Raw genomic sequence first — 25,546 nt, 5'->3', positions numbered from 1 at the left:
AGAAGATAAGTAACAATGTTAAAGTAGATATGCCATATAAACTCTGAAGAGAGACTCATGTCAGCCTCTTAAACATATAAAGATTTTCTGCCAGTTTGAACTTTTGAAGTACCACCAGTTCAACTACCTAATTAGAAAGATCTTTTCACAATCTAGTCACAGCTGGAATAACACTTCAGTATTGGGCCTTATGATGGAGAAAGAAAGACATAGAATTTACTGCATACCTGTACTACATACAGTCGAGAAAGATCTGAATGCAGAGGATGGTCAGAATGATGCAACATGTACAAAGAACTAATTGAACGACGATGCCACAGGTTAATATTTAGATCAGAAATAAGAAATTTGATAGACTACAAGTTTTTGTCCAACTGTTGAAGACCAAACTGAATAACATTACTCGAAATAAGGTAAAACGAAAGAACTGAAACATATCTTTAGAATAAATTGGTCGTCAAAAATCTTAAAAGACTCAGTTAACCAGTTTTTTTGTGCAATTCAAGAAAAAACAGACCAAATATGTTTTTCAAAAGTAAAATTACTATCAAGAATCATACGTAAAATTCTGAAGGAATTGTAAATAGTTAAAGAAACAATATTGATGCAGAGCTCTGGATGTTAAGGAGCCATTGTCCTTAACCCACTTACAATCATACTTCTAGTTTTGTTAGGGTTCAACTTCATTCCCCATAATTTGCATCATGCACTGATTTTAGCTAGAACTCTATTAAGGAATTCTGCAACTCTAGCTCTACATTTAGGAGATAGGACTAAGGCAAAGAGAGTAGCATCATCTGTATATGCAATGAGCATGTTTTATAGTCCAAACCACATATATGTACAGTATATAGTGTGAAAAGAAATCAGCCAACAACCCTACCTTGAGGATCACCAAATATCACATTCTTATATTCCTTATGGTACCTATCAATAACAACTCTCTGCAATCTATTGCTTAGAAATTTAATAAGGATGCAAAGAAAAGACCTATGTACTCTCAACTGTTTAAGCTTGAAAACAGGGGCCTCATGATTAACATGGTCAAATGTAGCACCAGAATCAAGGCCAATCATACAAACTTCCTGAACACTTTCAAGGAATTATAAGAAGGCCATCACAAGCTCCAAGGCCTTTGCAGAAATCAAATGGCAAACTTGTCAACAGTTTATTACTCTTCCTATGTGCTGGAGACCTATTATTAACATCTCTCCCTTGAACCTGTTTGTACAGCAATCAGATTCATAGCACCGTAGAAATGGTACAAACTGTACCGAGTTTCAACCGAGAAAGAGGCTTCATGCTTTCAGTGAAGATAAACGATGCGCACTTCCAAGCACCAATTCATCAGTTCTCTCAGAAGTACTTCCACTTCTTCCTCAACAAAGCAGTTTCCCAGCTCAAAAACCTGTATTTTGGAACACTAATAGCAGACTCAGCTCACTTGTATAGGATACATCTTTTGATGCATCTCGATGATTGGTCCTTGCCTTCTCAGAGAGGCAATTGCTACAGGATTGAGATTGTCTTTTCAACCACCCCTCTGAGTCATGAGCCAAAGGTCAAAAGGGAAGAGGCTTTGATAGGAGAGTGGCCAGGGCTTCCTGCCTGCTCTTAACACCTTTTGTTAACTACCTCATCAACAATTTTAGCAGCTGGTCCAGTTCTGCTGAAGACATTCCGTATTTTAAAGGACTCAAGTTTGTACTAATGGAAAAATATAAATTACTTTTAGAATTTCTTATTTTTACGGACTAACATTGTAGGGTGATTAATACTTCTTGCGTGTGCCATTTTATAATGATTGTAGAGTGCTTTTCCCTACAAGTGGCAAAGAAGATATTTAAGTGGCTGGTAGTTGTCATAACAACAGAAATGAGGACGTCCCGTTGTTTGACATGTAAAGTAACTGGAGGAGGTTCTGGATTATTCTTCTAAATATTGTGTGCCCTGCAAGGATTATTGAAAATATCAAGGGCAATATTTTTAATCTATAGTTGTGGCAGAGGTGTTTATATTTTTTTTCCCGATTTTTTTTTTTCAATTTTTAGGGTATTGACGTTGCAATTATGCCTATTCAAAATGGATTTATGAACTGTTTTGTTTTCCGTATGCCTTGAGGTAGCTACGTCTCTCTAACATTCACTGTATAACGGAAGATGGATGTTGCTAAGAAGGTCTCTGTTAAAGTTTTGTGGTCCACCTTGGTTACTACATTGATGAAGGCATAACAGTAGTAGATGAGTATAGTAGAGATCTTAGTAGATTCTTTTTCTTTCTACAATACCTGTGTAAAAGTTAACAGTAACCAAAAACCCCACCCGTGGGGAAGATCATATTATAGCTGATTTGGTGTCTACTTGCAAATGTGATAGACAAGGTACTCATTTCATGAATTGTGTTGCTGAAGCTAATAATGCACTAATGCAGTTTGTGCTGCTTTACTCAGAAGCACAATTTTAATTTTTTTGAAGCAATATATTTTTCTATTATTTTTTTGTCTGATAATGCAATAGGATCATATATGTCATAGAATAAAATCTTCATGGTAGTTTAGAATTGTCAGTTTTAGTTTATTTTTTAGCCATTACAAGACTTTTTTTTAGCAGTGTCGAGCTTTACATGCTGTTGAGTATTTCTCCCCTCTACAATATCATGTTTAGTATCTTATACAAAGTACAATACAGTATATTGTTTTACTTTCTCTGAGTCATGAAAAAGACATTTAGTTTCCTTCGGTTGGTGTAGTGATTACGCTGAAGTACAATGTTTTAGAGATAAATGAGGAATTGCATGGGTAGTAATAGTGATCCATTGGTTTTCGTGTAGATTCAATTTGTTCTTTTGGCTTTGCAATTGTGGATAGGGTTCAATGTTACAGAATTTCGGGAATGTTAAACTGACAATGTTGGATGCTGCAGTGAAAATTAAGATACTTGTGAGTAATAGTTTTGGTTACAGAAAATGTTCACTCAGATTTAAGATACTGTATTCAAGTGTAATTTTTTACTTGATTAGAAATGGATAACTAAAATAATTGGTTTCAATTAGATATATTAACTTCTGTTTTATGAGAACTGAAAGTGCAGTTTTCATTTAATGGAAGCCAATGTTCTTTGAAAACTAGTTAAAAGATGATTTTTTTAAAATAAGAGTAAAGAAGTAACAAAAAGTGTGATGCATAATACAAGAGAATGATTGCTGGGAAATTCTGTTAGTGTACATTAGAGAATGAAAATGTAATTTCCCAAAACTAAATTTTCATGATTTAAAATAATTTGTTGCAGTAAATCTGAACATTATTTTCTTTCCTTGATATAAGTGAAATTTTTGTTCTTTCCTTTGTAAAAAAGTACCTTATAAGTTTCTTTTGTAAATGAATTCAGTTTTATTTATTTTATGATTAAGTTTAATAGCAGAAAGTAATTTCAATTGTGAGTGATGTTTGAATTAGCTTCATCATCAGCTTTGAAGCAATTTTCTTCTAATTTTTGGTGTATTGCTGGATAATCAGTGATTTACCCTTCCCAATTTTATGTGTTTGACCTGGACTCTCAATCAATGAACCCTCTCCCTCTTTAGCACTATAGTTTTTTGTTTACATGTAGGATAGAAATTGAAGCTAGAGGGGCGGAACTGCTTAAAATAGATTTATATGTTTAACAGGGTGAAGAATGATAAGTCTTTAAGCAGTCTGTTGGCTAAAATTCATTGATCGGGGGAATCTATGTTGTCCATGTTACCATTGCTTTCTCTGGCATTCAAGGAATATTTACACTGCACTGTTTCTTGCACTGCATTACGGTGGGTCTTGCAGGGTTGAATAATGCTGGTTAATGAAGAATGTCATGCCTACTGTGTGAGGGACTTTTTGCTCTTAGCTTTCTTACCTTAGGAGGACACACGAACACTCGAATGACCCTATTTTAACAGTCCTATATCAGCTTTAGCTGTATCTTGCAGCACAGTACTTGAGTAACCGAAGTTCATGTTGTAGCGTTTGGTGTTAATTGCTTGTACATGGGAGAGATTCATGTGTAGGTCAGTAACCTACGTGTATGTGTAAATTTAACCCCTGAATAACCAGATTGTGTCAAGGAACGTGATACATAAATGCTTTTGCCCTGCTGAATGCTGTTCATGAGATCTGCATCTAACATGATGATTACATCCTAATCACCTTACAAAGATAGTGTTAAAAATTGGTGTGAATGTGGATTTTGTGGTATATGTTAACTGATAAAACAAATTCCATACTAGTCTAAAGGATTAATGTTGAAGATGGAATGGAAATTTGATATGACAAGGATACAATTACACACACCGGCTTCAGTAGCATTAAGTAATCTTGTCTATGGAAGATTGCTACAGTATGAAAGTGAAGAAAAGTTGTTGGGTCAATGTTGTTGTATCCTGTTATTTCAATGTTTCTAATTCGAATAAACTTGTAAGATTGAGACCTTTGATGGTTAAGTTTCTCAGAGCTGTAAAGTATTTTGAATAAATGAGAAATTGGGACTCGCCACTCATTAGGCTAAGCTGTCTGAATCTTGTGTTTGAGTCTTTTGAAATGAGTCATTCCGAATTAGATTGGAGGGCATGGGCATTCTTCCTAATAGGCAAGGGAGTGTAGTCGTGGGAGGTGTAGCCGCAATGTCCCCCCAAGACCCCATGCAGAGCCCAGAGTCATTGGTGACATCCCAGGAGTTTGTCACCGCTGAATTCTACATTGATGAGTCGATGCCCTCCAGCTATACAGAGAGCAATGCCACCAGTGGTACAACGGGATCGAGTTCTCGTCACCTGCCCCCTCTGGTTAAAACCCACCATGTCATTACTGCCGAATTGCAGAAACAGCTTGAAGACAAAAATAGTGCCATTGCTGTGCTACAGGTAAGATTTACATGAAGTTATCAAGATTACAGCAAATCATTATTATTATTATTATTATTATTATTATTATTATTATTATTATTATTATTATTGTTATTCCAGTATTATTGTTATTATTATTATTATTTTTATTATTATTATTATTATTATTATTATTATTATTATTCCAGTATTATTGTTATTATTATTATTAATATTATTATTACCACCAGCTAAGTTACAACCCTAGTTGGAAAAGCAGGATACTATAATCCTAAGGTTTCTAACAAGAAAAATAGCCCAGTGAGGAAGGGAAATAAAAAAACTACCAGGGAATTAATAAAAACTTGAAATAAAATATTTTAAGACCAGTAATAATATTAGAATAGATCTTTCAAATATAAACTGTAAAAACTTAGAAAAAACAAGAGGAAGAGAAATAATGTTTTGAATCTTCTTAGAGTAATGTCTTGGTTTCACCTAATGTTATCCTCTGCGCATATTGATTTCATCTTGTGATGTATTTTTACAGTCAAACCTCTATGTTGATCTTTTAAAGAGTAGATTAACAAAATATTCTTCATAATAAGTACTTTAACTCTTATTTTTATAACTACATGTTCCAAAGTGGACTTGAGCATGTGAGTTAGGTTGAGGCAAACATGCTCTAATATTAGCGAGTGTTTTGTATATTAAGTTAAGATTACTCTGCTGGTATCAGTTTTTAGTTGTCTCAATTCAGTAATTGAAGTATTTTTAGAGACTAAGCTTGGGCAAGGGAAATAACTTAAATATAAATAGGAAGTGTAGAAAAACAAAAAATATAAGAAAAAACTTTACCTGTCCTTATCAGTCCATAATTTTTTTAATGATATAATAGTCTGATTCATCTTTATAAATATTGTGCAAATGCTTCATTCTTGCGACCAAAAATTAAGCTAACATGAATTTTGAGTTATTGATATAGGCTATAATTATCTTTCTGAGAACAAATAACTGACTTGTCAATTTTCTGACCCATTTTTCCTCCCATAGAGTGACCTGAGCCGTGCAAAAGATGAAGTAGATAGGTTGCAGCAACGACTGAGTGCCTTGGCATCTTTAGACTGTAAGGACATTCTTAGTCTTAAGATGGAGCTAGCATCACTTAGAGGCAAGGTAAGAGTACATGGATAGTGTCTTCAGATTATTGCATGTCAATAGCATTTATTGAGCTGTTCAAAGTGTGGTTGATTGATTGAGTTTTTTGGCATCCTGACATCTAGGTCATTGACGCCCAGTTGTGAAATGAAGACTAAAAAAATTTTATAAAAGTCTCTCTTCATTGTGTAACATATTTAATGGAGATATAGTAGGTCCTCAGGTTACAATGGAGATCTGTTTCTGTGACATGTTCTAAGTAGTTTGTTTCTATAATGTATTGTAACGAGCTTGTATGTTAGGCAAGACACAATAGAGTTTATATGCAAGTCAGGACACACCTAAATATATTACAATAACATCCCACCCTACATCATTATTTAGTTCCAAGGCTGTAAGTAGGTCCTCAAGTTACAATGGAGATCTGTTTCTGTGACATGTTTTAAGTAGTTTGTTTCTATAATGTATTGTAACAAGAGTTTGTATGTTAGACAAGACACAATAGAGTTTATATGCAAGTCATGACACACCTAAATATATTACAATAACATCCCACCCTACATCATTATTTAGTTCCAAGGCTGTAAGGCAATTTTCAATGTAGGATGGATTTTCTCCTTACAAAGTGACTGATATTTCCTTGACACATAGTGAATGCAAAGAAGTACTTATAACCTGGTATCATCATATAAAATCAGATATCGTAACCTGGTATCACTATATAGAAACCAGATACCTAAGTTAGTAAGCTTCCTTTTGAATTACATTATTATACAAAACAGCACTTAATCATCATTTTGCCATGTAGAAAGTTATAAACCATTGTAAGGTCGGGAAATGCGATGTAACAGGGATTTATTTTTGTATTTGATGCTTAAGGATAAGCTCCATAAAGTCGGAATTGATGTACTGTATGTCAAACCAAAGTGAAGAAGGGTGTTACTTGTACATAAACAGTGAAGTCACTCTCCTTTGATAGTGCAGTAGTAAAGTCGTAATCTAGGTCAGAAAATAATTAATGTCATGAAATCATAACCAGGACTAAAAACACACTAAAAACATAGGATGATGAAATGAAATGGTAACAACAAATTAATCTAATTCCTTTTTGGGAGATGCGTTACCTCCACGAACCTGTTTAAGTCAAAATCTTTGTAAACCGAGGAATTAGTGTATACTGAAGCTTAATTTTTTGGCTATTTGAAATTTGTGTCTGTAGTTGAAAATAAATTGCTTTTGATTGATCAAAGGCCAAGATTACTAGATATTTAGATGAGATGACAGGATTTAATATTAAAAAAAAAATTTCCCCCCTGAATGTAGGTCTAATTGAAATTTGTTATTCTTTTTAAACAAATTTATTCCCTCTTGTCTCTTAGGTAATTTTCCCCTTTCATATGTTTTCCCAGTAAACTACCACATATCAAATCCTTCATTATTGAATTTTTTTCAATATTAAACTTAGCCGGTGATTATATAAGCTGCAACTCTGTTGCTCGACAGAAAACTCTACGTTAAAAATCCGCCAGCGATCGCCATGCAGGTAGGGGGTGTACATCAACAGCGCCATCTGTCGGGCAGGTACTCAGTACTCAATGTAAACACAGAACGCAATTTTCTCTCTGTCGGGCTACCGGCAAGACCTACTAATTCGCTGTGCTAACTGGATTTGTTTTCACAACTATTGGTGAAGTACACTATTCTAGTTTTGAGCTTTCGCTATGCAGGTGTTTTATCTTCATCTCAAAACTTGAACTCGTTTTGGATAGATTTAATTATGGTGACAAAGATAGTATGGACTTTCTTTCACTTTTAAATGGCCGACCCTTCCCTTAGACGGAAGTATGTTTAGGCTTTTAGTAATTATATCACGTTATAGATTTTCCTCTATATATTTTATATCTCTCCGCCTTTATTAGGCCTCTTCGATTAACTTTCCATTTATTATAAACATATAAAAAATAATTTTAATGTTTTGTTTATATAGAACTTTCCTGAGAGTAGGCGGTCCTAACTTGGAAACCGAAGTTAATCAACGTTGAGCCCTTTATATCGTAACTAGCTTTTAAAGAGCTAAGGATTTAAAACTTTTTAAATGTAATATTTTATGAAAGATTTTCTTTGATAGTCTTCGTACTGTTTTCAAAGATGAACTAACGTTTAGTTTTTTATGCTACGCAGTTGTTGACGTTCAGGACGTTCAACACGCGCTCTATTGTTACGATAGAGAGAGAGTGTATCACGGTTTCACTTTGCAGTAAGAGTAAATCGATTCTGACGTTTTGTTCATTCTTTCTTAGCTTAAATGTTTTAAATTCTAATTTAAAGGAACTTTTTATTTGAAAAACCTTTCAGTTTTTTCCTTTAGTCAAATAACATGTTTTTTTTTGACGATATATAATTGGGCTCTTCTCTTAGGTGCGAAATCAAGAGAGAAAGAGAGAGAGAGATAGAGACGGAGGGAGAGAGGGAGAGTAAACGTTCCGTTCAAGCGGGTAACGTTGTTCTCGTGTTACTCTCGTCCCTAGTCTCTGTACGGGGAGGAAGGATAAAACGTTTTTAGGTTTTTTTTTTTCTCGTCCCCAGGCTATGTGCGGTGAGAGATTGAAAACGTAGTTATATGAACTAGTGTTTAGTCTCTTTCCCAGCCACTGATTTTTCTTTTTATCTTAAAATATGTTTTCTGTTTTTTGCTGGTATTATGAGCTTGCATTATACGACTAATTTCGCAATTACTACCTTTTAATGAAGGGTAGAATTGCGTGTTTCAGGTAGAAATTAGTGCAAAACAGAAAATCGAAGTGATAAAGTGATATACGCAAAGTGTTACAGTGTTGCGTCCGAGGCGCAAAGTGTTACAGTGTTGCGTCCGAGGGTTCGTCTGTTCGTGCCTGTCGTCCTCCCAGTCCGGGACCTCTTGCAAGCTCCCAAGCCCAGGGGAGAAGCAATGTCGTACGACCAAAGGGTTCGAGAGGCTTTAATCAGCGAACAGACGTTCCCTCCGTGGTTTCGGGCGTATCTAACCAAGATCGCCCCACCCACACAAAGATGAGAGAGCCCATTTATTCCTCGTCTGCGGAAGAGGTTTCTCGTAAGAAACCATGGACCAAGGTCTCGCGGCTTCTTAAGCGCAAGTCGGTCCCTTCCGCGCAAGTCCAACGGCCCAGTTGTAGCCACTGGGTCAGTTCGGACTCGCTGCAGTCTTCCGACGACTGCTCACCTCCTAAGAGAGGCAAAGCGGTACCGCATCAGGCAGTCACACCGTCTGTTGCCGCACCTGCTCCTGTAGACCCTAAGTGGTCTTTGCTGCAGACCATGCAGTCTCAGTTAACGTCATTGATGCAGGACTTTCGTGCGGAGAAGGTTAACGCTGCACCAACCTCTAGCCTACAACCAACCACGGTTGTGCGTCCTGTGGACGCTGAGGCGACCTTCTGCCGCACTCCAGCTGAGAGTGTCCCGCCACCCATGCGTTCCAGTGTACCCTGCCAGCCGCATGTTGACGTTCAGCGATGCACGGAACCTTCCGTTGACGTTCGCGAGGTACAACAACAGTCTAAGTTGTTTTGTTTTGACGCGGTGCGTCAACCTCCGCATTCTAGAGTTGTTTTGACTGCTCAGTCTAGGCAGTCAAAGCAGTCTCGAGTGGACGCTGTACGTCCTCACGCACCTGTTGTAGTTGACAGTTCAGTTGTTGACAGTTCACAGACTGTCAAGCAGTTACATGACGTTGCGTTCTGGTCCGCTACTAATGCACCAGTGAGAGACTCAGCTTTTATCGGACAAGGTTCCTGTAGATGAGGAAGTTGCTGTTCTCCCTCCTACTGATATTCCCTTGAGGACTCTGTCAGATGGAGAGGAGCCTTAAGCTGCTTAGCCTCCTATGGACTTTAATTAAATCATGATGATTTTTTTTTAAGGATCTTCATCCGGATCTTATAACTGCTGCTCCTCGTTCGCCTTAACGTCAGAACTTACACTAGGCCTATCTACTTCGAAGCCGTTGTTTTTAAGCTAGTGCTCTCTCGCTCTCCTAGAGAGCGTTACGTTGGCTAGGCGACTGGTTTTTTCACCAGGAGGAGTTTGGGGGATACAGCCTTTGCTTTCCCTTCTTTTAAACTGGTTTATAGAGCGAGAGTCTGATATGACACGAGAGAAGTTCTCGGCTTGGGAGTTCATGCCTCTGCCCAGATAGACTTCTCAATTCTGGTAGACTCTCCCTGGCGCCTAGCCAGGAGACGGTCCAAGTTGTTTACAGGTCAACTTCTCAGCTGTTGTCGAGCCTTTGAAGTTTTGCTGTACTATTATGTCACGCATAACAAGGTTTTCAGGGATGGTAAACGGTTCCGCCTCAGTCGCTAACCCCGTCTGTTGCCACACCTGCTCCCGTAGACCCTAAATGGGCTTTGCTGCAAGACATGCAGTTCAAGCTTGCGTCCTTGATAGAGGACTTAAATGCAGAGAAGAACCTTCTGGCCAACAACCTTCCATCCGGTCGGTTGTGCGCCCTGTTGACGCTGAGGTAACCTACTCGCGTCTGCCAGTTGAGGTGGTTCCTCCACCGATGCGACCCAGTGTGGGTTGCCAGCTGCACGTTGACGTTAAGCGACGCTCGGAGGTGGTTGTTGACGTTCAGGACGTTCAACAACCAGCAGAGGTGACTTGTTGTGACGCAGTGCGTCAACCTCAGCAACCCGGTAGGGTGTTGACTGCACAACCCAGACGGTCTAGACAGTTTCGGGTTGACGCTGTACTTCCTCGCGCACCCATGGTTGTTGACAGTTCACAGACTGTGCAGCAGTTCCATGATATTGCGTCCGGCTCCGTCACGCATCCACCAGTGCGACCGGATTCAGCGAGTCAGACGTTGCCCACTCCGTTGCCGTTTCCTCATCAGTTTCGGATGAGGAACCCTCTGATGAGGACGGTGCTGAACAAGACGATCAGCCCCCAGCCCTGCTATCCATCCAGAAGATGCTGAAGAAGGAACGCTGCTCAGTCAGGCTGTGGATGAGTCTGGTAGGGACGCTGTCATCCGTGGATCAATTTGTGTCACTAGGAAGACTACACCTCCGTCCTCTTCTATACCATCTAGCTTTTCACTGGAAAAAGGACAAGACGCTAGAAGCGGTCTCGATCCCGGTTTCCGAAAAGATGAAGTCTTGTCTGACTTGGTGAAAGGACTATATCAACCTAAGAGAGGGTCTTCCCCTGACTGTTCAGACTCCCAACCACGTTCTCTTCTCGGACGCATCGGACGTAGGCTGGGGTGCGACATTAGACGGTCGGGAATGCTCGGGATTATGGAACTCGAGTCAAAGGACAATGCATTTCAACTGCAAGGAGCTACTGGCAGTACGTCTGGCCTGGAAAAGCTTCAGGTCTCTCCTTCAAGGCAAAGTGGTGGAGGTGAACTCGGACAACACCACGGCTTTGGCGTACATCTCCAAGCAAGGAGGGACCTACTCTCTGACGTTGTACGAGATCGCAAGGGACCTCCTCACCTGGTCAAAAGGTCTAGACATATCACTAGTAACGAGGTTCATCCAAGGTAACTTGAATGTCATAGCAGATTGTCTCAGTCGGAAGGGACAAATATTTCCAACAGAATGGACCCTCCACAAGGATGTATGCAAGAGACTTTGGGCCACCTGGGGCCAGCCAACCATAGATCTCTTCGCAACCTCGATGACCAAGAGGCTCCCAATATTTTGCTCACCAATCCCGGACCCAGCAGCAGTTCATATAGATGCCTTTCTCCTAGATTGGTCACATCTAGATCTATATGCATTCCCTCCGTTCAAGATTGTCAACAAGGTACTGCAGAAGTTCGCCTCTCACGAAGGGACAAGGTTGACGCTAGTTGCTTCCCTCTGGCCCGCGAGAGAATGGTTCACCGAGGTACTTCGATGGCTAGTAGACGTTCCCAGAACACTTCCCCTAAGGGTGGACCTTCTACGTCAGCCACACGTAAAGAAGGTACACCAAGGCCTCCACGCTCTTCGTCTGACTGCCTTCAGACTATCGAAAGACTCTCGAGAGCTAGAGGCTTTTCGAAGGAGGCAGCCAGAGCGATTGCTAGAACAAGGAGAACATCCACCCTTAGAGTCTACCAATCGAAGTGGGAAATCTTCCGAAACTGGTGCAAGTCAGTATCCGTATCCTCGACCAGTACCTCTGTAACTCAAATAGCTGACTTCCTCTTACTTCTGAGGAAGGAACGATCTCTTTCAGCTCCCACTATCAAGGGTTACAGAAGCATGTTGGCATCAGTCTTCCGTCACAGAGGCTTAGATCTTTCCAACAATAAAGATCTACAGGACCTCCTTAAGTCTTTTGAGACCACGAAGGAGCGTCGTTTGGTTACACCTGGTTGGAATTTAGACGTGGTACTAAGATTCCTTATGTCAGACAGGTTCGAACCGCTACAATCAGCCTCCCTGAAAGATCTCACCTTAAAGACTCTTTTCCTGGTATGCTTAGCCACAGCTAAAAGAGTCAGTGAGATTCATGCCTTCAGCAAGAACATCGGATTCTCATCCGAAACGGCTACATGTTCTACAACTTAGTTTTCTAGCCAAAAACGAGCTGCCTTCTCGGCCTTGGCCAATATCGTTCGATATTCCAAACTTATCGTATGGTTGGAAATGAACTAGAAAGAGTCTTATGCCCTGTAAGAGCTCTTAAGTTCTATTTAAAACGAACTAAACCTTTACGAGGCCCGTCTGAAGCTTTATGGTGTTCAGTCAAGAAACCATCTTTGCCTATGTCAAAGAATGCTTTATCCTATTTTATCTGACTGTTAATACGAGAAGCTCATTCCCATCTGAATGAGGAAGACCAAGCTTTGCTGAAGGTAAGGACACACGAAGTTAGAGCTGTCGCAACTTCCGTGGCCTTTAAACAAAATAGATCTCTGCAAAGTATAATCGACGCAACCTATTGGAAAAGCAAGTCAGTGTTCGCGTCTTTTTATCTTAAGAATGTCCAGTCTCTTTACGAGAACTGCTACACTCTGGGACCATTCGTAGCAACGAGTGCAGTAGTGGGTGGGTGAGGGCTCAACCACTACAATTCCCTAATTCCATAACCTTTTTAATCTTTTTCTTGAAATGTTTTTTATTGTTGTTTTTGGGTTGTCCGGAAGGCTAAGAAGCCTTTCGCATCCTGGTTGATTTGGCGGGTGGTCAAATTCTTTTCTTGAGAAGCGCCTAGATTAGAGGTTTTGATGAGGTCCTGTAGTATGGGTTGCAACCCTTGATACTTCAGCTCCTAGGGGTCGCTCAGCATCCTAAGAGGATCGCGAGGCTCCGTAAGGAAGATTTACTTAAAAAGGCAGAGTAATTGTTCAAGTCGACTTCCTTACCAGGTACTTATTTATTTTATGTTTTTTATTTTGAATAACTGCTAAAATGAAATAAAAAATCCTTAGCTCATAATAATGTAAACAATTATTGCTGGTCTCTACCCACCCCCCTGGGTGTGATTCAGCTTATATAATCACCGGCTAAGTTTAATATTGAAAAATGTTATTTTTATAATAAAATAAATTTTTGAATGTTCTTACCCGGTGATTATATATTAAAGGACCCTCCCTTCCTCCCCAATAGAGACCCAGTGGACCGAGGAGAAAATTGAGTTCTGTGTTTACATTGAGTACTGAGTACCTGCCCGACAGATGGCGCTGTTGATGTACACCCCCTACCTGCATGGCGATCGCTGGCGGATTTTTAACGTAGAGTTTTCTGTCGAGCAACAGAGTTGCAGCTTATATAATCACCGGGTAAGTATATTCAAAAATTTATTTTATTATAAAAATAACATATTTCTTCAACAGGTGAGAGAAGATGGAGCATCATATCTAACATATATATCAGAATTGTCTTCACGGCTTTTGGATGTTCTGTTGCAAGTACGTACTATGTATATATTTTGATACCTTTTTATAGAATTTTATTCTTTGAAGAGGCAGTTGGGTATTATCTTATGACATGAAAGAAAGAATTACCTGTATCTCTATTGTACGGTATATGATTATGAAGAGTGAGCATAGATTCCTATGATCTAGCCCACTGAAGTATGTCTTTATTAGATTGGTTGTAATGGTAAGTTTGTCTGTATAGAATTCTAAAAAAGTATTAATGAACGTTTAATATTGAAAATATGCGTAAGATGTGATGAAACCTTATATCAGTAGCAGTCAGGTTATAATCCTTTGTGTTATTGTGTTTATTCTAGTAATACTTGTCATGATAGTTGAATGTGAGGAACTTCTGCAATATATAAAATGTTTATGCTGCTTAGAATGGATGGTCTTATTCTAAGTGTTTCATATATCTTCCTGTCTTTGACACACTGATTTACCCAAACTTACATATGCCCTCCTTCCATGTCCCTTGTGATCCAAATCAACTTTTGCCTAACTAATCACTCCCTTGTTTGTGTGCCGGTTGCCTTCCTTCTGCTGACACTTTCACTGCTGAATATGGTGTTTTCTCCTCATTTTTATACGCTCATGTCTTGCTCATTGAAGGTTTTCAAGTTTTTGAGTTTTTTTGGATCTGCAGTTCCTTTTATCAGACTGGGGTTATGGGGTGTAGCACCTTCCCAAGATTTTTTCATGGTGTCAGATGTGGGCTATGCTTCTTAAGGCTTTGTGTTGTCATTTGCAATTGGCTTTTGTTTTTGTTGGTTGGTGGAAGTTCTAGTGACACGGCTATTTGGGGCAGATGGTCTCATAATGCTGTCATATTTATTTTGGGGGGACAGGACAGTAAACTATATTGAGTCACAAAATTTAGGTTAAAGAACAGGTTGAAGTTACCTTTTGTTTGAGATATCTCCTTGACACCCTTGGCCATAGTGTATAGCCTACTGTATGAGCCATAGATTTTTTAGGTGTTGAGCCATGTGAAAGAAAATTAAAAAGAGGCAAAGGGTTCTCCCCTGACAGAGATATGGTAGATCAGTTATAGATGTGTTAGAATGGCTAAAGAGGTTTCAGATTTCGCCTGGAAAAACTTTTGAAGCCCTACTTTGCAGCTGTTCTTGTGCATCTTGACTGAAAGAAGTGGCTCCCTGGATACCCCCTGGGCAACTATTTATTCCAGTAACGCCTAAACATGCATCCTCACTGATGTTCTCAGTGTGATGGTTTAAAAGGACAATGTTGACAATCATTCATTTCTTCTGGGCTGACAATGTTTTATCCATCCATATACCAAGGCACTTCCCCCAATTTTGGGGGGTAGCCGACATCAACAAAGAAACAAAACAAAAAGGGGACTACTCTCTACGTTCCTCCAGCCTAACCAGGGAATCAGCCGAGTTCAGCTGGTACTGCTAGGGTGCCACAGCCCAACCTCCCACAATTCCACCACAGATGAAGCTTCATAATGCTGAATCCCCTACATGTTTTATATATATCATGAAATAGGCGGCCATTAATTTATTTGTTAATTTTTTCAGCTTTTGAATGATATGAAGTAAAACGTCAGGCTTTTCTTTTTGCTCATGTGTAATCACATCAAAGTTGCTTCAATTTGATATGTTCAAAGCGTTTCTGCTTTTGGAGACTCTAGCCTTTAGTTTTTATGCATACATGAATCAATTTATTTAAAACCACAGAAAATTGCACATTCTAAAGCTCTGTTCTTCATCATCATCCTAATTACTTGTCATAAAGTAATTGTTTCAAAGAATCCTAAGAAATTAGGGATCATCAGATTTTAGTTACAAACAGGGAGACTCCTCAGTTTTTTATTGTGAAATAAGAATTACAGTACAGCACTATTAGACAGAAATTTTTGGATTTTCCTCTTTCTTTATTCTTGTTTCGAATATCCCATGTTTTCGTAAGAATATTTAAATCAAAGAGATTTGGCTACCTTATTGGTTGAATTGGAAATGTATATTGGTAATAGGAGGGTGACCTGACTTATGCAGGGTAAGCAATATTTATTGTACAAATCTGATGAGAAACTTTTATGTGGATTTTTGGATTTTTTGCTTATTAGAATAAGATTCTTTGCAATTCGGATATGTTAAGGAGTAGCTTTAAGTCATATTATCATCAAACACCACTTTTTAGGAATGGTTAACCTAAATTGACTACCTTGGAGCAGTGCACCGTACAGGATAAAGTTTAGGAAATTCTAAAGGTTCTTTACAGTGTACTTGACCCCAACAGCATTGCCTTTTACTTGATTATCCATTCACTTTGGTCTCTTATTATTTAGCTGTCTTAACATCTTAACTTCACCTTTCACCAATTTTGACCTTTAATTTTAGAGCAAATGTATTTCAATGCTACTGAATTTTAATGTTTAGCTTTCCCATTTATTTTTTTGTCGCAAAGATCCAGGTACAGTCATCAGCTGAGCAGAGTGCGGCTATCACCGAAGCAGTGATGCAGGCTAGAGCCGACCAGGATAAGCTGCAGGAACAGCTTAGAGGAACTTTAGATCTTCAGACTCACAAACTGATAGATGCACAGCGTGAGATAGAGATGTATCAAGAGCAACTTCATCGCCACCAAGAAAATCTTCAGGTTAGAATGTTGTGTAGATTTAACACTTTGCAAGAAAGATATATGGTTGGATATTATGTCTAGCCTTAAGTATTTTGAAAGGAAATTATATAACCAGTGAAGTTTTAATATTTTTTAAAGCTTTATCAGAAATTAATTTATCAAAGGATTGGAAAATGATCCTTGTATCATAAGATTTTATACGTTAAATTTTGATCAATGCAGCATTTTGATTGCAATAGTTTATTTTGTATGTTTTTTAGTAGTTATGTTATTTTCTTATTGCAATTATACCTCCGGTTATATTGGGTCATCTTACTTCAGTCATTCTCGAATAATGAATACAATACTATAAAAGTGACATCTGTGTTGACCCTTTTTACGTGACCTTGCTTTGGTCTCGACGTTGATCCATTACGATAATATTATTTTCTCGTAATTCTATTTATGAAATTGCTAAATATGTATACATTCATTATAAAAATATTAGTGATAAAGAGTACATAGCATAAGCAGAAATTATAATTACCTACTTTTAAATATTTAACTTAGCCGGTGAATATATAATAGCTGCAACTCTGCGGCTCGACAGAAAACACACTCAAAAAACTCGCGAGCGATCGCTATGAAGGTTGCGGGTGTGCCCACCAGCGCCAACTGTCGGCCAGATACCACTCTTGCATGTAAACAAACCCTTCAATTCTTCTCTGTCGACGTTGACGACAAGACGTATTCATACTCGCTGTAGAACCTGGAGTTTTCTCATCATATTTGGTGAAGTACTTTACTGTATTTTAGTTTGAGCTTTCGCAGTGCAGGTGTTTTTCCTCAACATAAACTCTTGAACTCTTTATTGAATCAGATTATTTGTTGATGACTTGGATTGTTTTTGGAATTTTCTTTGACTAATTCAAAATGGCTGACCCTTCTCAAGTACCTAGATTTCGAAAGTGTAATGCTAGGGACTGTAATAGGCGTCTTCCAAAGGCTTCTCTCGACCCACATACTGTTTGTTCCAATTGTCGGGGTAAAACCTGTCAATTGGGAGATCGGTGTGAGGAATGCGTGGGCCTTTCGGAATTCGATTGGCTTGAATACGATAAATATGCTCGTAGACTAGAGAGAGATAGGGTAAGGAGGAGTTCATCTAGGTCTGTAGATTTTTCCTCTCCATATGCCCCTGAACCTAATCCTTCCCCTGTAGTGGTTGTTCCTAACCCCCCTTCTAGCACTCAGGAACCGTCTATGCAAGACATGTTACGTGCTATTCATACCTTGGGGGAAAGAGTTGAAGCGTTAGCAACTGATCGTAATCAACTCATGGCTGGCGTGAAGGAACTTAAGTGTCATAGTGCCACGGCAGAAAGTGGGAAAGTGATTAGTGCGCAAAGTGTTGTGAACAGTGTTGCGACCGAGGGTTCGTCTGTTCGTGCCTGTCGTTCACCTAGTCCGGGACCTCTTGCAAGCTCCCAAGCCCAGGGGAGAAGTAATGTCGTACGACTTATGGGTTCGAGAGGCCTTGATCAGCGAACAGACGTTCCCTCTATGGTATCAGGCGTATCTCACCAAGATCGCCCCTACCATAAGACGAGAGAGCCCATTTTTTCCTCGTCTTCCGAAGGCTTTTCACGCAAGAAACCGTGGAATAAGGTTTCTAGACCTCTTAAACGGAAGTCGGTCCCTTCAGGACAGGTCCAACGTCCTGGATGTAGTCATTGGGACAGTTCGGACCCGTTGCAGTCATCGGATGACTGCTCGCCGCCTAAGCAAGGCAAAGTTGTGCCGTCTCAGACGCTAACCCCGTCGGTTACCGCACCCATTCCCGTGGACCCAAAATGGGTTATACTGCAGGACATGCAGTCTAAGCTTGCGTCCCTTATGGAAGACTACAATGCCGATAAGGTTTCCGTTGAGCCTAGCCGTTTATCTCATCGAGATCCTGGCCTTCAGCCACCCAAACGTTCTTTTGTGCGTCCTGTTGACGCTGGTGTAGCCAAGTCACGTCAAGCAGTTGGGGTAGAACCACACTCGATGCGATCTCGTGTGGATTTTCAGCCGCATTTGGCCGTTAGGCAACTTGCTGATGCGCCTGGTGACGTTCAGGACGTTCGCCAACCATCGGAGTTGACTTGTTTTGACGCTGAGCGTCAACTTCCGCAACCTAGAGTTGTTTTGACTGCTCAGACTAGGCGGTCTAAGCAGTCTCGGGTGGACGCTGTGCGTCCTCACGCACCTGTTGTTGTTGACAGTTCCCAGACTGTCAAGCAGTTACAGGACGCTGCGTCCTGGTCCGCCACTTATGCACCAGTGCGGGTGGACGCTGCGTGTCAAGCATTGCCAACCCCTTTGCTTGTTTCTCATCAGTTGTCAGATGAGGAACTTTCGGATGAGGAGGTTGCTGACCCTCAGCCTGAGGATCATCCTTCAGATATTGATGAACCAAGAGCAGTTCCGCCATCTATGGACTTTAAGAAAGTCATGCTCATTTTTAAAGAGTTGTTTCCCGAACACTTTGTCTCTGTGGCTCCTCGTTCGCCGCCGTCTGAGTTTGTTTTAGGCGTACCTGCTGACATCCCAGCCTTTACAAAACTTGTACTCTCTCGCTCGTCCAACAGAGCTTTACGGCTTTTAGGCGATTGGTTGGAAACCAAGAGGAGTTTAGGGAAGACGGCCTTTGCCTTCCCCCCATCTAAACTCTCGTCTAGATCGAGCGTCTGGTATGCCACGGGAGAAGTTCTCGGCTTGGGAGTCCCTGCCTCTGCCCAGGGCGACTTCTCAAGCCTTGTAGACTCTCCCCGCCGCCTAGCCATGAGACGCTCGAAGATTAGTTGGTCATCCTCGGACCTTGACCATCTACTTAAAGGCATTTTTAGAGCTTTTGAAGTTTTCAACTTCCTTGACTGGTGTTTGGGAGCCTTGAGTAGGAAAATCTCATCGGCTGATAGAGATGTCTCCTTACTCATTATGTCCTGCATGGATAAAGCCATCCGCGATGGATCCAATGAGCTCTCCTCCTCGTTTACTTCAGGAGTCCTTAAGAAGCGAGAGTCTCTTTGCTCTTTTCTGTCGGCAGGAGTTACTCCCTGTCAACGATCTGAGCTACTCTTTGCCCCCTTATCGAAGTTTTTGTTCCCTGAACTTTTGGTTAAGGACATAGCTTTGTCACTCGTGCAGAAGGACACCCATGACTTGGTAGCGTCCTCTGCTCGCAAAGGGACTCCTTCGACTTCCTTTTCTGCTAGACCAAGGATAGACACTCCAGCGTCCAGGTTTATTCCGCCCTTTCGTGGCAGAGCTCCCAGCAGGGGAAGTACTCGTGCCGAAGGAAAGAGAGGAAAGAGGAAAGGAGCCAAGTCCTCACGTGGCAGAGTCTGACTGCCCGCAGCTTCAGACAGCAGTAGGTGCCAGACTCAAGAACTTCTGGCGAGCCTGGGAGAAGAGAGGCGCAGACCATCAGTCTGTGAGGTTGCTCAGAGAGGGGTACAAAATTCCATTTGTACACAAACCTCCTCTAGCGACTTCCCCCATCGATCTCTCTTCCAATTACCGAGAGGAAGCAAAGAGACAAGCCCTGAAACTAGAAGTGTCTCTTTTGCTAGAGAAGGGAGCGGTGGTCAAAGTCTCGGACCTTCAATCACCGGGGTTTTACAACCGTCTCTTCCTAGTACCGAAGAAGACAGGAGGTTGGAGACCGGTGCTAGACGTCAGTGCTCTGAACGTCTTTGTCACGAAGACAAAGTTCACCATGGAGACCACGAAATCAGTCTTAGCAGCGGTCAGAAAGGGAGGCTGAATGGTCTCTCTCGACCTAAGAGACGCATACTTCCACATCCCCATTCACTCAGATTCCCAACCTTTTCTGAGGTTCGTTTTCGACAATGTGGTGTACCAGTTTCGGGCCCTGTGCTTTGGCCTAAGTCCTGCTCCTCTCGTGTTTACGAGGCTTATGAGGAATGTGGCAAAATTCCTCCATTTATCGGGAATCCGAGCCTCCCTTTACTTGGACGACTGGCTTCTCAGAGCCTCGTCCAGTCATCGCTGTCTGAAGGATCTCTATTGGACATTGGATCTGACCAAGGAATTGGGACTTTTGGTCAACATGGAAAAGTCACAGCTGATTCCATCCCAAACTATACTGTATTTAGGGATGGAGATTCGCAGTCCAGTTTTTCGGGCTTTTCCGTCTGCCCCCCGAATAGATCAAGCCCTGCTCGTAATCCAAAGGATGTTGAAGAGAGAACGTTGCTCAGTCAGGAATTGGATGAGTCTAGTAGGAACTCTATCATCCCTGGAGCAGTTTGTCTCGCTAGGAAGGCTACACCTCCGACCTCTTCAGTTCCATCTAGCTTTTCACTGGAAAAAGGACAAGACGCTAGAGGCGGTCTCAATCCCGATTTCCGAAACAGTAAAGACATGCCTGAATTGGTGGAAAGACAATATCAGTCTAAGAGAGGGACTTCCCCTAGCAGTTCAGAAACCAAACCACGTTCTATTCTCAGACGCATCGGATTTGGGTTGGGGTGCGACACTGGACGGTCGGGAATGCTCAGGTCTGTGGACCTCAAGTCAGAGGAGCATGCACATCAACGGCAAGGAGCTTTTGGCAGTCCACCTGGCCTTGATGAGCTTCGAGAGTCTCCTTAGAAACAAAGTGGTGGAGATCAACTCGGACAATACCACAGCCTTGGCTTACATTTCCAAGCAAGGAGGCACCCACTCCCTGACACTGTACGAGATCGCAAGGGACCTGCTCATTTGGTCAAGAGATCGAGGCATCTCCCTGGTAACGAGGTTTATCCAGGGCGACTTGAACGTCTTAGCAGATTGCCTCAGTCGGAGGGGTCAGGTAATTCCTACAGAATGGACCCTCCACAAGGACGTGTGCAAGAGGCTTTGGGCGACTTGGGGTCAACCCACCATAGACCTCTTTGTAACCTCGATGACCAAGAGGCTTCCAATCTATTGCTCTCCAGTCCCAGACCCAGCAGCAATACATATAGACGCCTTTCTCCTAGATTGGTCTCACCTAGACCTATATGCATTCCCACCATTCAAGATTGTCAACAAGGTACTGCAGAAATTCGCCTCTCACGAAGGGACAAGGTTGACGTTAGTTGCTCCCCTCTGGCCCGCGAGAGAATGGTTCACCGAGGTACTTCGATGGCTGGTAGACTTTCCAAGAAGTCTTCCTCTAAGAGTAGACCTGTTACGTCAGCCCCACGTAAAGAAGGTACACCAAGGCCTCCACGCTCTTCGTCTGACTGCCTTCAGACTATCGAAAGACTCTCTAGAGCTAGAGGCTTTTCGAAGGAGGCAGCCAGTGCGATTGCAAGAGCGAGGAGAGCTTCTACCATTAGAGTTTACCAATCGAAGTGGGAAATCTTCAGAGACTGGTGCAAGTCAGTATCTGTATCCTCGTCCATTACCTCTGTAGCCCAAATCGCTGATTTTCTCTTATACCTGAGAAGGGTTCGCTCCCTTTCAGCTCCCACGATCAAGGGCTACAGGAGCATGTTGGCTTCGGTCTTCCGGCATAGAGGCTTAGATCTTTCCAACAATAAAGATCTACAAGATCTCCTTAAGTCTTTTGAGACCTCTAAAGAACGTCGTTTGGCTACTCCTGGATGGAACTTAGATGTGGTCCTAAGGTTCCTCATGTCAGACAGGTTTGAGCCTTTACATTCAGCCTCCCTGAAGGATCTCACTCTTAAGACTCTTTTCCTGGTGTGCTTGGCCTCGGCTAAAAGAGTCAGTGAGCTTCATGCCTTCAGCAAGAACATCGGTTTTTCGACAGAAAAAGCCACTTGTTCTCTTCAACTTGGTTTCCTGGCCAAGAATGAACTGCCCTCTCGTCCTTGGCCTAAATCTTTTGATATTCCTAGCTTATCAGAGATCGTAGGCAATGAACTAGAGAGAGTATTATGTCCCGTTAGAGCTCTTAAGTTCTATTTAGCTCGTACTAAGCCTTTACGAGGTAAATCTGAAGCATTATGGTGTTCGGTTAAGAAACCATCCTTACCTATGTCAAAGAATGCTTTGTCATATTTTATCAGATTTTTAATACGAGAAGCCCATTCCCACTTGAGTGAGGAAGACCGATCTTTGCTTAAGGTTAAGACGCACGAGATTAGAGCTATAGCAACTTCCGTGGCCTTCAAGCAAAATAGATCTCTGCAAAGTATCATGGACGCGACCTTTTGGAGAAGCAAGTCAGTGTTCGCGTCATTTTACTTGAAAGATGTCCAGACTCTTTACGAGGACTGCTACACACTTGGTCCATTCGTAGCAGCGAGTGCAGTAGTGGGTGAGGGTTCTACCACTACACTTCCCTAATTCCAATATCCTTTTAATCTGTCTCTTGAAATGTTTTTTAATATTGTTTTATGGGTTGTACGGAAGGCTAAGAAGCCTTTCGCATCCTGGTTGATTTGGCGGGTGGTCAAAGTCATTTCTTGAGAGCGCCCAGATTAGGGGTTTGATGAGGTCCTGTTGTATGGGTTGCAGCCCTTGATACTTCAGCTCCTGGGAGTCTTTCAGCATCCTAAGAGGATCGCTGGGCTCCGTGAGGAAGACAGACTTACAAGGCAGAGTAATCGTCTAAGTCAACTTCCTTACCAGGTACCTATATATTTTGGTTTTGTTATATTGATAACTGTCAAAATGAAAAAACTCTTAGCTTATACGCTGTAAACTTAATTAACTCTGGTCTCTACCCACCGCCTTGGGTGTGAATCAGCTATTATATATTCACCGGCTAAGTTAAATATTTAAAAATGATATTTTAATTATAAAATAAATTTTTGAATATACTTACCCGGTGAATATATAAATTAAATGACCCTCCCTTCCTCCCCAATAGAGACGCAGCGGGACGAGAAGAATTGAAGGGTTTGTTTACATGCAAGAGTGGTATCTGGCCGACAGTTGGCGCTGGTGGGCACACCCGCAACCTTCATAGCGATCGCTCGCGAGTTTTTTGAGTGTGTTTTCTGTCGAGCCGCAGAGTTGCAGCTATTATATATTCACCGGGTAAGTATATTCAAAAATTTATTTTATAATTAAAATATCATTTTTCAATTTTTTAGTAGGAAAAAAGCCTACCACTGTTTATGCACCTTTTTGTGGTGGTTTACATACACATTAAAGTTATCCTGTAGTATCAGGCATTTATCCATATTTTAATTATGTCATCCAAGAAAGTTAAAGCTAGGTATTCTTCTTGACATTTGTTTGCAGTGCAAGATAAATTGGACGTGATAAAAAAGATGTGATAGGGGTGACAAGAGGGTAACTATTAAGCCTTTAGGCATGGTTTGGACAACAGTGTCCATAATTATTCACGATAAACACCGCATTACCCAATATGTGAATAAAAAGCCTCGGTCATCAACAACTATAAACGTGAAGAGAGCCGTAATCTACGATGAAATGCAATGCTTATTATCTCTTTGGATAGAAAGACAGATGCATGAACATTTTCATAGATGCCAAATGCTTATTCAAGAGGCAATGTCTTTGTTCGAGGATTTGTGTAGGAAAAATCCGTCCATCTGGCTTGAGTCATGGACCGTTTAATCGGTTCAAGACGCACCTTAGTTTTGACAATGTTAGAATTGGAGAAACTGCTTCTGCTGATACTGTTGATACTGAGGAATTCCTTGAATCTTTAGAAGAAATCATCAATTAACAGCAAACTCCCCGGAACTCGTCTTCCATGTTGTTGAGACAGGATTATTTTGGAAGAGAATAGCTGATCATTCATTTGTTTCTAAGGAAGAAGAAACTATCACTGGGCCCTCGAAGAATATCTCAAAGTTTACGCTTCCTGTCATTTTGATGGCTAATCTGAAGGCATGGGCCACCATGAAAATTTTTATTGAATGTTTTAATGACCATTTTATAATAGCACTAAATGAAGAGGGAGATAAACTATACAAAAAGCTGGTCGGTTAGGTAGAGTTAGCCAGTAACTCCTAAGAAGGTAGTTCTAGGTAAGTATGTTAGGAAAAATACAAATTACTTAAAAATTTGTGATTTTATAATAGCACTAAATGAATATTACCAGGTAAAGAAACTTCTTTTCAAGATTGTGGGGTTCATTCCTCATCTATTCACAAGAGACATTGTCTCCCTATGTTATGAGCTGCGACATCTTATCTGTTCCTTAATGACATGCATGTCAAAGGGAAAATTATCATCTAGTAGTCAGGCATATGCTACTCACATTACCAATGAGATTGCTCAGAACACTGTTCCTGACCAGTTTAATCCCTAAGTTCTGCACTATATCAAGTAGACCCTCCTAGGTACTGTCTCTTAAAGAGATTTAAAGCAATTTTATCAATCGTAAATAAAGTACTCAATTAATCCCCTCTTTCATCATGCCTCATGATAATTGTATATGAAAGCATGAAATGGCATCTGCTTTTTGTGTGAGTGGTTGAAAGGGTTGCATGCTTTGTCACTTTCAAAACATTTTAATTATGTCTGGTAGAATTTGTCGCTGCCAATTAAGGTATGTCTGCTTGAGGAGTTTGTATATAAAGCAGTAAACTTTTAGTTGATAAATTGCAGTGCCTGTATAGGCAGTGTATGTTATAATAGAATTTAGTATGAAATTTAGTTTATGGAAATGGTTCTACTGTACTAAGAATACCACATTTTAAAACTAAATTTATTAGTTCATCCACTTAACAGTTTTGTAATGCAGTTGAATTATTCTTGAAGTGTAAACGTAATCAAGTTCTTCTCTCCCAACAGCAAACAACAGCAGAATTTGAGGAAGTGAAGAGAATGCTTATGGAGGAGAAGGTCGAGGCTGTGAAGCAATTAACCTTAGAGCACGAATTAGAAATGGTAGCTATGAAAGAAAAGTGGCAAGATGAGGATTCTTCACGGCAAGAAGAATTAGCTACCCTTAGTATGGTAACTAATTCTTCCTTTTTTATGAAAGTAATACTATTACAATATTAATGTCCGAGGTGTTATTAGCCATAGGTGGTTCTG

The 25,546-nt window shown here is 40.7% G+C and overlaps 1 protein-coding gene across 2 annotated transcripts in view; it reads left to right on the top strand.

Annotated features, from left to right (window-relative positions):
• LOC137640258 (RB1-inducible coiled-coil protein 1-like) overlaps positions 1-25,546 on the top strand; it is a 105,404-nt gene that overhangs the window by 34,672 nt on the left and 45,186 nt on the right. The window contains exons 17-21 of one of the 2 annotated variants that reach the window (XM_068372848.1): positions 4,620-4,893; positions 5,908-6,030; positions 13,850-13,924; positions 16,370-16,561; positions 25,301-25,465. In XM_068372848.1, the coding sequence (XP_068228949.1) occupies positions 4,620-4,893; positions 5,908-6,030; positions 13,850-13,924; positions 16,370-16,561; positions 25,301-25,465 (829 nt within the window). The remainder of the gene's footprint in view (positions 1-4,619; positions 4,894-5,907; positions 6,031-13,849; positions 13,925-16,369; positions 16,562-25,300; positions 25,466-25,546) is intronic. The other variant, XM_068372849.1, reaches the window with a different exon arrangement.

The sequence above is a fragment of the Palaemon carinicauda genome, chromosome 4 (assembly GCF_036898095.1).
Source record: "Palaemon carinicauda isolate YSFRI2023 chromosome 4, ASM3689809v2, whole genome shotgun sequence".
In the NCBI taxonomy this organism is placed as follows: domain Eukaryota; kingdom Metazoa; phylum Arthropoda; class Malacostraca; order Decapoda; family Palaemonidae; genus Palaemon; species Palaemon carinicauda.
Note: the sequence above shows the minus strand (reverse complement) of the source record. Positions and strands in the feature narration are given on the sequence as shown.